The 13771-nt window shown below is 43.6% G+C and overlaps 5 protein-coding genes across 5 annotated transcripts; 4 read left to right on the top strand and 1 right to left on the bottom strand.

Moving 5' to 3' along the window:
- Positions 1–66: 66 nt before the first annotated feature.
- On the top strand, positions 67–1962 carry Bfra_012053 (putative prenylcysteine oxidase 1 precursor protein; the record flags this gene model as incomplete). The annotated part of the gene is made up of 3 exons (XM_037342374.1): positions 67–382; positions 449–653; positions 720–1962. The coding sequence occupies 3 exons, from the start codon at positions 67–69 to the stop codon at positions 1960–1962; spliced, it is 1764 nt and encodes a 587-aa protein (XP_037187671.1).
- A 997-nt stretch (positions 1963–2959) lies between these two features.
- Positions 2960–4971, bottom strand: Bfra_012052 (putative mfs transporter protein; the record flags this gene model as incomplete). Its single annotated transcript, XM_037342373.1, has 3 exons — positions 2960–4087; positions 4198–4578; positions 4666–4971. 3 exons carry the CDS (start codon positions 4969–4971, stop codon positions 2960–2962), a joined length of 1815 nt encoding a protein of 604 aa, XP_037187670.1.
- A 1794-nt stretch (positions 4972–6765) lies between these two features.
- Positions 6766–7336, top strand: Bfra_012051 (putative binding domain-containing protein; the record flags this gene model as incomplete). Its single annotated transcript, XM_037342372.1, has 2 exons — positions 6766–6871; positions 6960–7336. 2 exons carry the CDS (start codon positions 6766–6768, stop codon positions 7334–7336), a joined length of 483 nt encoding a protein of 160 aa, XP_037187669.1.
- Positions 7337–8875: 1539 nt separating this feature from the next.
- On the top strand, positions 8876–10692 carry Bfra_012050 (putative mfs multidrug transporter protein; the record flags this gene model as incomplete). The annotated part of the gene is made up of 2 exons (XM_037342371.1): positions 8876–10267; positions 10444–10692. 2 exons carry the CDS (start codon positions 8876–8878, stop codon positions 10690–10692), a joined length of 1641 nt encoding a protein of 546 aa, XP_037187668.1.
- A 1317-nt stretch (positions 10693–12009) lies between these two features.
- Positions 12010–12986, top strand: Bfra_012049 (putative methyltransferase domain-containing protein; the record flags this gene model as incomplete). The annotated part of the gene is given in 3 exon segments (XM_037342370.1): positions 12010–12023; positions 12075–12596; positions 12614–12986. 3 exon segments carry the CDS (start codon positions 12010–12012, stop codon positions 12984–12986), a joined length of 909 nt encoding a protein of 302 aa, XP_037187667.1.
- Between the last annotated feature and the right edge of the window lie 785 nt (positions 12987–13771).

The following is a 13771-nucleotide window of genomic DNA, read 5'->3' as shown; positions in this document are numbered from 1 at the left end:
CAATCTCGACGTGATTCTTTCACTAATTAGCGAATGTGTTGATATCAAGCAAATATGACAATCAAGATGCAAAAGGCTGGCCCACCACCACCATATACGCCTGAAAGTCCTCCGAAATACTCATACTCGGAATCATCACCTCTTCTTCCAATAGTGACCAGGGATCCTCTTTCAGAATTGGGAGAGGCGAATAACAGAAAGAGAGAGAAGTCCTGCAAGACATCACTCACCGTTATCGCGGCATTCTTGACTGCAATTATAATTCTCAGTTCAGGAATTTCGTTGTGGCCTATCATTCGGAATGGGATTCCAGCAACAAGAGTCGTGAATTTCAAGATCGGAATTATTGGTGGTGGACCTGCGGGGATCGGTGCAGTTCAAGGTGTGAGAGATGGGATTTCACGGTATAGGTAGGAGTTCAAAGATCAGAATATTGATGTGCAAGTAGAGATTGTAGTTTATGAAGAGAAGACAAGAGTTGGCGGGAGGATGGTAGTTGAGGGTACAACCGGCATGAAGCTTGAGGTTGAAGATGTTGCGAGCGGAGTATTGAATGGCAAGCTATTGAGCATTATTGGAGGGTTGACAGATGTGAAGGAGCAAAAAGATATGGCTACTGAAAGCGAAGATCTTAGAATAGGAAAAGTTGGATAGTAAGTTTACATTGCTTTGTTATCTCAAATACGTTCAAATAATAGCTTCAAAACTAACATCTGCAGTTTCAACGTCAACGATATCGTTACTGAGACATACCGACCTTATGCTACCACTCCTTGGAAACATTATATCTCTCTTCTCTTCAGATATGGTCCTTCTGTTTGGCTTGCTCCAAAAATTCCCACGGGGACTATGAAATCCTTCCATACTTTCCTTTCCACACTCGACACTATAGGGGTATCCTCCATCAGAGATCTGACCTACATAATGTCCAACAAATTTGGATACACCCCCTCCAGTCTCCCCGCAAGCGAAAGACTGAAGAAAAACGGAATCGGAGGAAATTACGTACGAGATATACTAGCCCCGCAAGTTCGGCGTCATACTGGACAGTCGATTGAGCAGATAAGTGATCTGACACTAAGTATTGCACTTGAGCAAGAAGAATCAGGGTCTCCGAAGGCTGTGAACCATGGATTTTATCAAATGGTGATAGAGAGGTCATTGAAAGAGAATAAAGCAACACTCCAACTCGGTGCAAGAGTCACACAAGCTCGCTGGAAAAAAGTCATTGGAGATGATGCAAAGTGGGTGATACAATGGGAAAACGCAGCACGTATCGGGGAAAATCTAGGTGCTGAAGAATTCGATAAAATTATCATCGCCGCGCCGTTTAACTACACAGAACTCCTAGGAAAAACACAGGATGGCGAATCACTCTACCCTCTCGACGACGATACCCAGGATATCGAATACCAACCCCTATACATTACATTCTTCACCACCTCCTCACTCCTCACTTCTTCACTTAAGAACGCCCCATCCCCTCTACCCGCACAACTCCTCCCCATCCTCGATTCCCGCCAACCCTCCACTTCCCCCTTCAACACCCTCATCGAACTTTCTCTTCTCCGCACCATTTTCCCTCCTTCTCAATCACCAGATTTCAATCCCCATTCTCCTAATCCCCAAAACCATCCAGAATACCTCTACCGTCTCCTCTCCTCCCACCCCATCTCCTTCACTTCATTCTCTAGCATCCTCCATTTCCCCAACACAACAAAAGTAGAAAATTGGAATCAGCAGGAAATTCCACACGCATATCCACTCATACAAACTTTGCTCCCCGATGCAGAACAAGAAAAAGGATCTCTGAAACTTGGAGATCATATATGGACGACGCGGGGAATAGAGAGGGTATTGGGGGATTTGGTAGAGGGGGCGTGGAATGCGGGGAGGATGGTGGGGGGGAATATTGCGGAGGAGATTTTTGAGGAGGCAGAGGGGAAGGGGATTAAGAAATAGATATGAGGATTTAGGATTTGGGATTTGGGACCCTTGGGGGAATAGGGTTGGATTGTAATGATTTATACGATATGAAACTGATCAAGCGATGATTTCTTTATACGTTTACTTATTTACTTGTTTGAGTCTCGAACTAGCTAGCAGCATTTATATTCATTACTTATAAGAACATACATACACGTACACATTTGTAAACGGCCCCAAACAACCCCAAGTCCTCAAGTCCTCAAGTCCTCAATCAACCCCCAGATACCGCTAATAAATCAACATCAATATCACTAATACTAATATTATCTCCACCCCACTCGACCGTAAATCAAGCATCAAATCCGACGTACTCGAGAACTACCTCCTTTGCAATTTTCATTTGATTTCCAATTTTTAGATATGATACTTGAGTATTGAGTATTGGATGTTGAGTGTTGGACTGGATGTATGCAAGATTGAAAGATGAGGCTTAGAAAAGGGGTAGGTGGTAAGGCTTGGGGATTGGGAATTAGAAGTTAAGAATTGGAGAATGAGATTTAGAGGATGAGTGAGTGGTAGGCGAGTGAGAGATGGGGAAATGGTGAGACTAGAGTCTAGAACTTATTGTAGAAACGGTGTATTGGCGAGGGGACTGATAAGTGATATACAATTGATAAGATATAATGAGTAGAAGATTGGAATGATTCCTAGAGATCAAGTTCAACAAGCAAGTAGCAAAAGATAACAAGGTAGACTTTCCATTCACCGATTCCCCAAAAAAACACAAAAACAAGAAGGATACAAAAAGACATCAGATGTGGGAATTTTATAGACATTAATTCATCTATCATAGTAATATACAAACATCAGATCAACTGGTTAATACATACTCCATAACTCCTATACCGATCTTTCGATACCCCGTCCCATTCCAATCCAATCCAATCCATCCCAGTCTATCCCAATCCAATCCATCCCATGCAATCCCGCCTTCTGTTTTCGGCAACTAAACTCCACACCATTTCAACCTCTAAACCTCCAACTCTCTAATCCTATAAACCCCCTGCTCCTCCCTTCTCCTCCCAGCATCTCCCCCGGCAATCTTCCCCCCCACCATCCACAACCCCACCACGACCGCCACCCCGCCTACAAACCCAAAAATTCCCACTCCCAGCCCCGTATCCTTCAGTCCCATAACTCCTCCCATCTCCCCTCCCATCCCCTGCTCTATCCAACTCGGCATTGCAATGATCAAAAACCCCGTAAACAAATTTTGCAAAACTGCATGTGCCCTATCCAATCCCCCTCTTCCTCTCTGACCCTCCTCCTTTCCACTATCATCCACACCCTGCTGAATTGCCAAATATCTCTCTACCGCGAATCCCAAGATCGCCGCTCCGGAAACCAAAACACCGAAGATTAAACTGATAACTTTGAGACTGCATTCCATACCTGGAGTTGAGACGACAAAGACGGTGGAGCTGACTTTTGTGGCTTGGGGGATGAGCGTCGTGGATACGTATTGTGTGAAGGCGATGGTACCGGTGGTGAAAAGGATGAGACCCGGGATCGCGATACGGAGAGCGCTGGTTGGGGTTCCGCCTAGGACTTTTTCGGAAGAAGGAAGGATGGGTTTTCCGGGGGAGACGATGGATAAGAGACCATAGGAGATGAGGGAGAGAACGAAGGGTCCGATGAAGATATATCCTACTTGGCTTGGGAAGATGAATAGCGGTGAAGCGGAGAGGAAACTCGAGAGACTGAGTGCAAATGCGTATGCGGATGCTGTTGGTAATGAAGCCAAGACGAATGTCAGAAGTGTGATAGGAGAGACGAGTTTCTTGAGTGGTCTTAATAAATCCTCTTTGGATGGATTGCCCCAGTATGGCATAAGGTGTAATGTTTTCCACCAAGATTTGAAGGAAATGGTAGGGGGAGATGTAGGAGGGGTAGGATGAGAAGTACGATAGAAGGATGTTTCCGGAAAGGCGATAATCAAAAGGAATATCGAAATGGCTTGGATGATATTCATTACCATGATTTGGTTTCCGTACCCATCGATTGTCTGGCTTAGATATCCGCCGATAATAGGGGTTCCCCATGTGAAAAAGACATCGATTATTGAGAGGACTGTTAGGCGAATGGGGAGTTGTGATTCCTAGTACTGTTAGTATATTTCGTTACTTTTGAATAATCTCCCTGGGGTTTGAGCATTTCTTGCTTCCGAAACCAGCGATCAACAGAAAAGAAATAGAGGGTAATACTCACAAAATACATTTCCGCCATGGCACCACCAATCAACGCTTCAAAAGCTCCCCATCCTAGTCCCTGCACCATTCTACCTCCCAAAAATTGACCATAACTCTGCACATGCATATTCCACAAACTACCGACCAACATCAAAGCCGCGGCAAAAATGAAAATTCCTCTCTTTCCCACCTTCATATTCAATATTTCCCATAATGGACTACTGATCGCAGAGAAGATGAATGCGATTCCTGTTAACAATGCGGTTTGAGTAGATGAGATCGAGAACTGTGCTGTGATGACTGCATTTACGGAAACGAACATTAGGCGTTGCATGCCTACTATTGAGAAAGCAAGACAGAGAGTGAAGAATGCGAGATTTTTGCGATGAGGACACCAGTTCTGTAATATGTTAGTACCACTCCTTTCGACGATCTTGTAATACGTTTGATTCGGTACAAAAATGGCAAACAATAATAGATTACATACCAAAGGATCCATACTTGAATCATGACTAAATTTCTCATCATCCCACTCTCCCATGTCCTTCTCGAAATCAAAAGGCGTAACTTTTTCCACAAATGTTTTTAAAGTTCCTTCATCCATCTTTGGGAATCCCTCAACTTTCTTCTCTTTCGCATTCGCATTACTTCCAGACCAAAACTTTAATTTTCCACTGATAGTATCCCTCCTCAATTTCCCTTTCATTCCATCGTCAATTCCGCCTTCGTCATCCCCTTTTCTTGAATATTCCGATTTCTGAAGAACAGGTTGTGGTTCTGTTAAAGTTGCCATGATTCCCGTTTGCTCCCAAGTGTTCTCGCAATTCGTTTAATCGATTCGATTCAACAAAATGCCTCTTATGATCTTCTATCTTTGACGTATTTCCCTTCATATATATTTCTGGTCCAATTCGCTTGTATAGTCGTCGAATCGTGTAAAATAATTCGATGTAATTTCCCTTTTCTCCTCCTTTTCTCTCAATCTCAGAATTCTAAATGAATGTCGCGCGATCTCTCAAAAACCGTCTACAAAAGTAAAGCAAAGGAATGACTTTGAAAATATAAAGAAAAAACACTACACAAGAAACAAATCCAGACACCCAATTGACCGTCTAGCAGTCTTAAAGGATAGATGTCAAAAATAGAAAAGATAAGAAAATAATCAAATCAAAGGCATAAATGTCATTAAAAGTATCCGAAAGACCAAGAGAAATTCGTAGACAATGCGCACAAGTTAAGTGAACTCGAACTCGAGACGAACAATCATTTCATACACCCAACTGCGCCTCACCGCATAAGGAATCCGATTTGATTCCGCATCACATACAATCTCATACGCTTCAATTCCCCTATAACTCCCATTGACGCGAATATGAGCTAATTTTCTGATATTCCGTAGGGCTTAAATTCATGCACTTGCATTTTCAGACGAGTTAGCTTCCCAAGTTTCCCGAAATATACCATTTTTATCCAATCGTAACCCCTGCAGCGATCAAAACCTAGGTCGAGGTTTAAAGTCTAATACTAAAAGGGGAATTTTCAATTCAGATCAAACTCAAACCGTGGCAGCGGCGTTTGGAATGATCGACACGTTTCATCTTTGAATGTGCCGCACTGGCGCGGTAGCTGCTCGGACTCGGATAATTTGATGAGGGACTCGGTTGAATTGAAGCGAGCATTCACCAATAAACCACCGCACTCACCTCGATACTAAATTGCGGGACATGGCACCCGGACATTTTGATGTTTGGCGACTATGAATTAGATAGTCCTGGTATGTGTGCAAAGAAAATTAACCTTAGCAATACGATCAGTGCGGGCTGACCTCCACTATTTCATAGATTGGCCAGGTATAGAGTATATAAGTGGTATTTCCCAGTTCATTGATCCACCTACCTTGTTTCCAAATCCATTGTCTTTCTGCAAGGCCAGCTTGATATGTCAATCAGACTTGCAGATTTCGCTCTTCTTTTCTTCCTCATTTAACACCCGCCTTGCATTAGACCCTTTGATGATCTAATCTAGCTCTTTCAAGCCCAACGAGGTAGTTGAGGTATGGATGATTATTGAAATTCTGTCTTATCATGATAACAGTACCCGGTATGTGCGATATGTGTGGTGAGATTTTGAAGATATAACACCCCTGATATCCTTCGAGAATCCAAAGATGTTTCTGCTAGGTTCGGGTTCGCTCTTGGACATATTGGGCGTGTTTATGAAAGGTTGAGGAGAATCTTTTATCGTGATTATGGATGAGGGAGTCGGAGACCCCCTGTAGGAATTTCAAATCATTCAAGAATTTCTACAATGATATCTTGAATAAATGAACATGTTGTCGTCTCAAAAAAAATGGAGTTGACATGATAGATTGTAGATCAAAATCAAGTCCGTGCACTCCTTCCTTCCTATCATAGCCGAGGCATCAGCGACAACCTTCCTCATGGAGCTTTATCAAATCGTGATATCAATGGTGTCATTCAACATGGGACCCGAGTTTTCTTCTTATCAATGCATTTCCATACATAAACAATTAATCATTATCCCTTGATACCTCTCTTATACTTTTCTACAAGATTCAATACTCTTAATGCTAGGAAAAATGGCAACAGAAGCAGCAGCTCGTACTTTCTTCTCGTCTCCTTACTTCGCTGTAGTGGGCGCCTCTTCAGACCCTGCAAAGTTTGGACACAAAAGTAAGTCCCCAAAGTTTATTTCACGATCCCTGATTACAAGTGTTCATCTTCATTTCCTGAAGCTTTTAGCTGACACTTCCCCCCTTAGTATTCGCATGGTATACGGCCCACGGTCTTCCAGCAACTCCTATCAACCCCTCCTCCCCCTCCATTAAAGTCGGTTCCACCGATTACTCCACTCTTCCCTCAATCTCCGCTCTTCCCCATCCAACTGAGACGGGTGTCTCTATCATCACTCCTCCAAAAATCACAAAGAAAGTCTTGGAGGAGGCAAAAGCTCTGGGAATCAAGAGTGTGTGGTTGCAGCCTGGAACATATGATGATGAGATTCTAGGATTTGCTTTGAAAGAGTTTGAGGGTGGGGTTGGAGGGGAAGAGGGTGGAACTGTGGGAGGGGAGGGCTGGTGTGTTTTGGTTGATGGAGAGAGAGCGGCTAAGGCTGCTGGTAGAGATTTGAAATTGTGAGGAGGGGTAGTTGACTCGGATTATAATGAGGGCGAAATGCAATGAACGCACTGTGTTTATTTTCAATGCCGTCCTATATTTGAAATACAGATTGTTTCAAAATCAGGAGAACTCTTAGAGACATCTGTAGGGATGGGTCTCAACTTAGAGTAACTACAATCGTGGCCTGATATATTCGCGATGTTGAAGAATCATATATAGCAAGCCGTTTCCGTTATTTTTCACCATACAAGTTAAATGGTGATTTTCGGCTTCGAGAAGGATTGCACCCTCCTATGAAGTCTACAAAGATAGACATGAATAGCTTCATTCATTTACTTAATCATTCCAAGGGAATGGAAATGAGTCTCTCCATGAAAGTGGTTCCATCTTGACTGTGATTCATGAGGGTCAGACATTCAGATCTTGGCCTGCAAACTCGTCAGTGTATAAACCTCCAATAACACGGTCTTGTTGCACAAGCTTTGAGATAAGACAGCTTCTCGGTGATACTGGATCTCTAAAGCAAAAGCTTCAATGAGAGCAAGAAGTTTATAGTCCAGCCCTTCCTCTTGTATACAAGCACTCCGCAGTGAGATGAACATCTAGTATCCTTCATTTCTCTATCATAGTTTTGACGAGAAAGTTACCAGGGCAAATGATAGATGTTGTCCTCCTATATCATCACAATGAGCGGAGCCTACTTCTGAGAGCAGCTTTAGCAACGCAGTGCCACTGTCGCCCTTCGAATCTCCCGCGAGATTCGATGCGGTAGCTGAATATACACTTGAAGCTTATCGCCCACCAAAGTATATATACAAAGCCCTCCTTGGTATATAAATAAGTAGTACAGAACGACAATTTCGGTTGAAAATCGTATCCTGTACTGCATTGTACTTTGTATCTCCATGAACACTGAATCAACAACTGAATCGTGCACATAGCTACCTAGATCTCGCTATCGAATCATCTGAACCAGTGTACAATTTATTAATTAAATGTCTTTCCCGCAAATTGGATGTATTGGATCTCTGCTTATTCTTCATAATTCGACAACGATAGAAAGAGAAAGCAATCATGAAATCTCCTCTCGAGTATAATGAGCTTCCAGGATCAAATGATTCCGTGATACGAACAATCGTCCTATTCAGTCAACCCTTTTCAAATATGATGTATGTGTAGCCAATTATGTATTTCTTCTTTTATCACGAAATACGTTCTTTCCGTCCCGCGATGAAGATAACCCGAAACCGATAGCGAAGATTCAATGATTGGGTAAATGTTCAGCTGTGAAGTGAATTTTCCTTTCTTCACTTGTCCTCTCCTTTATTTTTGTCATTGTCACTTTCAACAGACTTCAAAAGTTCATTTTCAACTAAGAATTATCAACTTGGATTCGCTTCTGGTTCCTGTCTCGTTCCCTCGTTGGCTTCCACTCACACACTCTTTTTGACTTTCGACGAATAGCGATAACACGACAAACCGCAGTGCAATCGTCTCAATTCTCTTCATCTATCATATCTACTTCATTAATTTGGCATCTTCAATCCGATTTTCATGATGTCGAGGACTGCACCAGTCGAGTCTGGCGATCTAGGTAGTGGCGATGATGTTCCTGCTACAATTGCTCCACCTCCTCGACCACTTTCACCAATAGATACTACATATCACGGCGCATCTGATGCTGAAATGGGCACTGCTACAACCGCTCCAGATCGAGCTGATGAGAATCTCACACAGCAATTGAGAGGCCCAGAGCCATCTAACGTTGTATCTTGGGATAGCGATACTGATCAATTGAATCCTATGAATTGGTCTAATACTAAGAGATGGGCCAATACGGGAGTGATCTCTGTCATGACCTTCTCCACGCAAGTGATTCCCTCCTCGTTTCACTCCAATTTGCTAATTTTCTACAGTCCTCTCGCATCCACCATGTTTGCTCCTGGTGTTCCTCTCGTCATGGAAGAATTCCAATCTACGAATATGATTTTACAAACTCTCGTCGTCTCAATCTTTGTCCTCGGTTTTGCCGCTGGTCCCATTATTGCGGCGCCAATGTCTGAATTGTATGGTCGGAAACCAGTTTATCTGACTGCCAATTTCTTGTTCTTATTGTTCACACTTGGCTGCGGTTTGTCGACTGATCTTAACATGCTCATCACATTTCGATTCTTGGCAGGATGTGCTGGAGGAGCACCCACTGCACTCGGCGGCGCAAGTATCGGCGATATGTTCCATCGAGATCAACGCGGACTCGCAATGGCTCTTTGGGGAATGGGACCGTTGATGGGACCAATAGTCGGACCAATCATCGGAGGTGTCCTTGCTGCAAATGCGGGATGGCGATGGGCTTTTTGGTTGGAAGCTATTATTGCGGTTGTGACCTTGATTGGAGGATTTTTTCTCTTGCAAGAAACTTATCCGGTTGTTATCCTAGAGAGAAAGACGAGACGGATTATCAAGCAAACGGGAAACAAGGCGAAAGTATCGGCTCTTTCTCATACGGATACGCCAATGGTCCATTTCACTCATGCTATAGTCCGACCTTTGAAGACGTTGTTTCGTTCACCAATCGTCTTTCTACTCTCCGTATACTATGCTGTTCTTTTCGGATACTTGTATCTATTCATCACGACATTTCCATTTACATTTTCCAATCAGTATCATTTTTCCGTTTCACTTAGCGGTCTTTCGTATCTGGGTCTCGGATGTGGGATTGCCATTGGGCTTTTCGTATCGGGGAAGGTATCGGATCCGATTTTCACGAGGTTGACGGAAAAGAATGGAGGAGTTGCCGAACCGGAATATCGATTACCTGCGCTGATGCTTACGAGCCCGCTGATGGCGCTTTCGCTTTTTGTCTATGGATGGACGGCGCAAGCGAAGATTCATTGGATCGTGCCGATTATCGGGACGAGCTTCTTTGGGATTGGAATGATTCCTGCTTTTGTAGGTTTTCCTATCCTCCTCTCTCTCTCTCTCTCTCTCTCTCTCTCTCTCTCTCTCTCTCTCTCTCTCTCTCTCTCTCTCTCTCTCTCTCTCTCTCTCTCTCTCTTCTCCCTATTCCTCCATTCCTCATCACACCCAATCAATAAATACATACATACTAATTACTCAAACCCCAGCTCTCAATAAACATGTACCTAGTCGATAGTTTCCCTACCTACGCCGCCTCGGCAATAGCAGCAACGAAAGTTTTCCAATCTATCGGTGGTGCTTTCTTACCATTAGCAGGCCAGCCTTTATATTCAGCTCTGGGATTGGGTTGGGGGAACAGTGTGTTAGGGTTTATAGCGTTGGCGTTCTTTCCGGTGCCGATATTGTTTTTTAGGTATGGAGGGTGGTTGAGGGAGAGGGGGGTGGTGAAGCTTTGAGGGGGTGGAGGTGGAGATTTTGGAGGGGTGGAGAGAGGACGAGGAGTTGGGAGAGTGTGGATTTGGTTCTGGGTTTGTGAGATGAGATGAGATGAGATGATCATATATGGAAATAGGGGAGGAGGTAATATTGCAGTACATTGAAATAGTATATCTGTTTGCAGATCAAAAGCTAAAAATTAAATGCAGAGAAATGTAAGCCAGAGTGGTACCTAATACTTGATACTTGATAATTGTATCTACATCTACATCTACATCTACATCTACATCTGCATCTCTCTCTCTCAATTAAGTTCCCCGTGCATCTATCAATACTGAATATACATTTTAGAGGTGGCCATGTCACCTAGTAGATACATACATATCCACGCATAAATTCGAACAATCCGAAGAAAACTCATCATCTTGAGAGTTGCGTAATCGTCAAAGTTAGGATGATGAAAATGATGAAAATGATAGGAGTGGAAAGAGAGGGAACGGGAACGAGGGAGATATTCGATGATTTGGTAGTTGGATCTTTGGGGGATTTGAGAGATGGAATGATTGAGAGATGGGATGATTAAGTAGATAGATACATAGATACCTCGTAGATATCTGGTGTAAATTTCACTATAAAATTACGGAGCAAGTGATTTATTTCTTGTGGAGATGAAGGTATAGAGTAGATATTTTGTGTAGGTAATATAGTATACAATGTACATGAGAATAGTAAGGTTGGATACCAAAGATTTTCCCGAATCCGGTGTCGCAAGGAAGGGATGCGGTATCGCATGTTTGGATCGGAGGGGAGGGGTTATCGGTTGGTCGGTTGGTTGGTCGGTTCTTGGGACAAGAATTGGATAAGAAGCGTGGGATTGGATGAGGGAGGGGATGAGATAGGATAGGTAGGTGGGTGTGATTGATGTCAGATCCTCGGATAGGAAATGAAGATGGAGATATAAATATTAGGTGGAGGTGTGCTTTTGATTGTGGTTGTGAGTGTGAAAGGATATTGCTATTACCTCGTTTGGTGATTATTTATTATACGGGTGAAGGAATTCTGGACACAGGTTTTGAGGATTGATTGGATTTTGGATGCGATTTGTTCTATTGGTGATTAGACATTGGGAGAAAGAGAAAGAGAAAGAGAAAGAGAAAGAGGGGGGTGGTATAATCACCTGAGCAATTAAGGATTCTTGAGAATATTCTATCAATTCGTGAAGGAATTGAGTTAGTGGATTCCGTCACAGATTGGTAGATTGTTTCGTTTACCATAAACGGGATATCTATTCTCCCAAGCACTTTGATTTTCTTCAAGCCGTTCACAAGGTATCCAAGATGACTACATTTGCGTGAGTTCTCCTCTATCCTCTGTATTCCTTCGCACTAACCTCAACCTCTAGACACAAAACCTTCTCCGCAGCCTCCTACGCCGCATTCCGTCCCTCCTATCCCCAAAGTTTCTACACCAAAACCCTAAACTATCACATCGGGCCACGCTCTACACTTCTCGATCTAGGATGTGGGCACGGAGTCGTAAGTCGAGCGCTTGCTCCCCACTTCGAAAAAGTGTACGGTACAGATCCCAGCGCGGTAATGATAAATCAAGCGCGCAAAATCGCTTCAGAAAATGATGCAGAGGCGAATGTAGAATGGAGACAAGCGTCAGCGGAAAACCTAGATTTTGTCGAGGATGGGAGTGTGGATATGGTGGTTGCGGGACAGGCGGCGCATTGGTTTGATTTTCCGGGGGTGTGGAGGACGGTAGGGAGGAAATTGAGGGAGGGGGGGACGGTGGCGTTTTGGGGATATAAGGATAATTTGTTGGTGGACTTTCCCGAGGCGACAAAGGTGTTGGATCGGTTTTGTTATGGGGAGGGGGAGAAGTATATGGGGAGGTTTTGGGAACAGCCCGGGAGGGAGAGGTTGAGGGGTTGTATAGCGATGAGGTGATGAGGCCGTTGGGGGAGGTGTTCAAGGATGTGGAGTGGGGGAGGTATGAGCCGGGGTTGAAGGGGACGAAGAGTGGAGTGGGGATTGGAGAGGGAGGGGTGGTGATGGGGAGGAGAATGAAGTTGGGGGAGTTGGAGGGGTATTGGAGGACGTTTAGTGCGTTTCACGGGTGGCAGAGGGAGAATCAGGAGAGGAAGAAAAGGGAAGGGGGGGAGGAAGGAAATGGTGATGTGATTGATGAGATGTTTGAGGAGATGTTAAAGGTCGAACCGAAGTTGAGAGGGAAGGAGGGTGAAGATTGGAGAGATGTGGAGGTGGAGACGGAGTGGGGAACAGTGATTTTGTTGGCGAGGAAGAAATAGGAGGGATTGATATGGGGGTGATGAAAGTGCTTTCTTCTGGATGAGTCTGAATATGAGATATTGGGTGTAATGCTTCGTAATAGATCAACTCCTCTGGCCCACGAGCATCTACACATAGAGTAAATTAAGTAGAGTGTGAATCCTTATTCTTCCTAGATATTTACAATTAAGAGATCCCACAGGATCTACCTTTTTGATTTGAGCATCGAGTAAATCTCAACATATCATGACAGCGGCTGTGATATACCATTCATGTTATCTGGATGGTATTCATAAACACTCCTGTCAAGCAGACTCTTCCGTCCATGGAAAGAACAAGCAAGGAATGATTCCAAATCACAGTACCCTGGGACTTTGGATAGTATTATACGAGTAGAATGAATGAATACTTACGCACATACTCATATATGAAGAACTATTGGGAGAGATATTCTTGCCTTGATTTCACTTGGCATGTCAAAGTATATAAATTGAAATGGTCTTTATGCTTCATTGTGTCAACCGAGGGGGACGTCGATGTTCAGTCACTCTTTGATGCATTTTTACAAATCCAAACTTGTGAGTAACTTTTGAAACGGCGAGACATACAATGAAGAATTGGGCTTCTGGTGTATTGTTATCCATGGTTAAAGTTTTTGAGAAAAAACAACACTACTCACCGGGAGATCCCTCGCTGAGACCCCTTTATACCATTTTCGAATGATTGGGAGGCTGATTATGCTTGGTTGCCCTGCCAAAATTTAACTTTGGTCCACTCTAATAATTATGCTGAAGGAACAACACAT

Source organism: Botrytis fragariae (genome assembly GCF_013461495.1).
Source record: "Botrytis fragariae strain BVB16 chromosome Unknown tig00000260, whole genome shotgun sequence".
NCBI lineage: Eukaryota > Fungi > Ascomycota > Leotiomycetes > Helotiales > Sclerotiniaceae > Botrytis > Botrytis fragariae.
The sequence above is the reverse complement of the archived record's forward strand: the minus strand, read 5'-3'. Positions and strand labels throughout refer to the sequence as shown.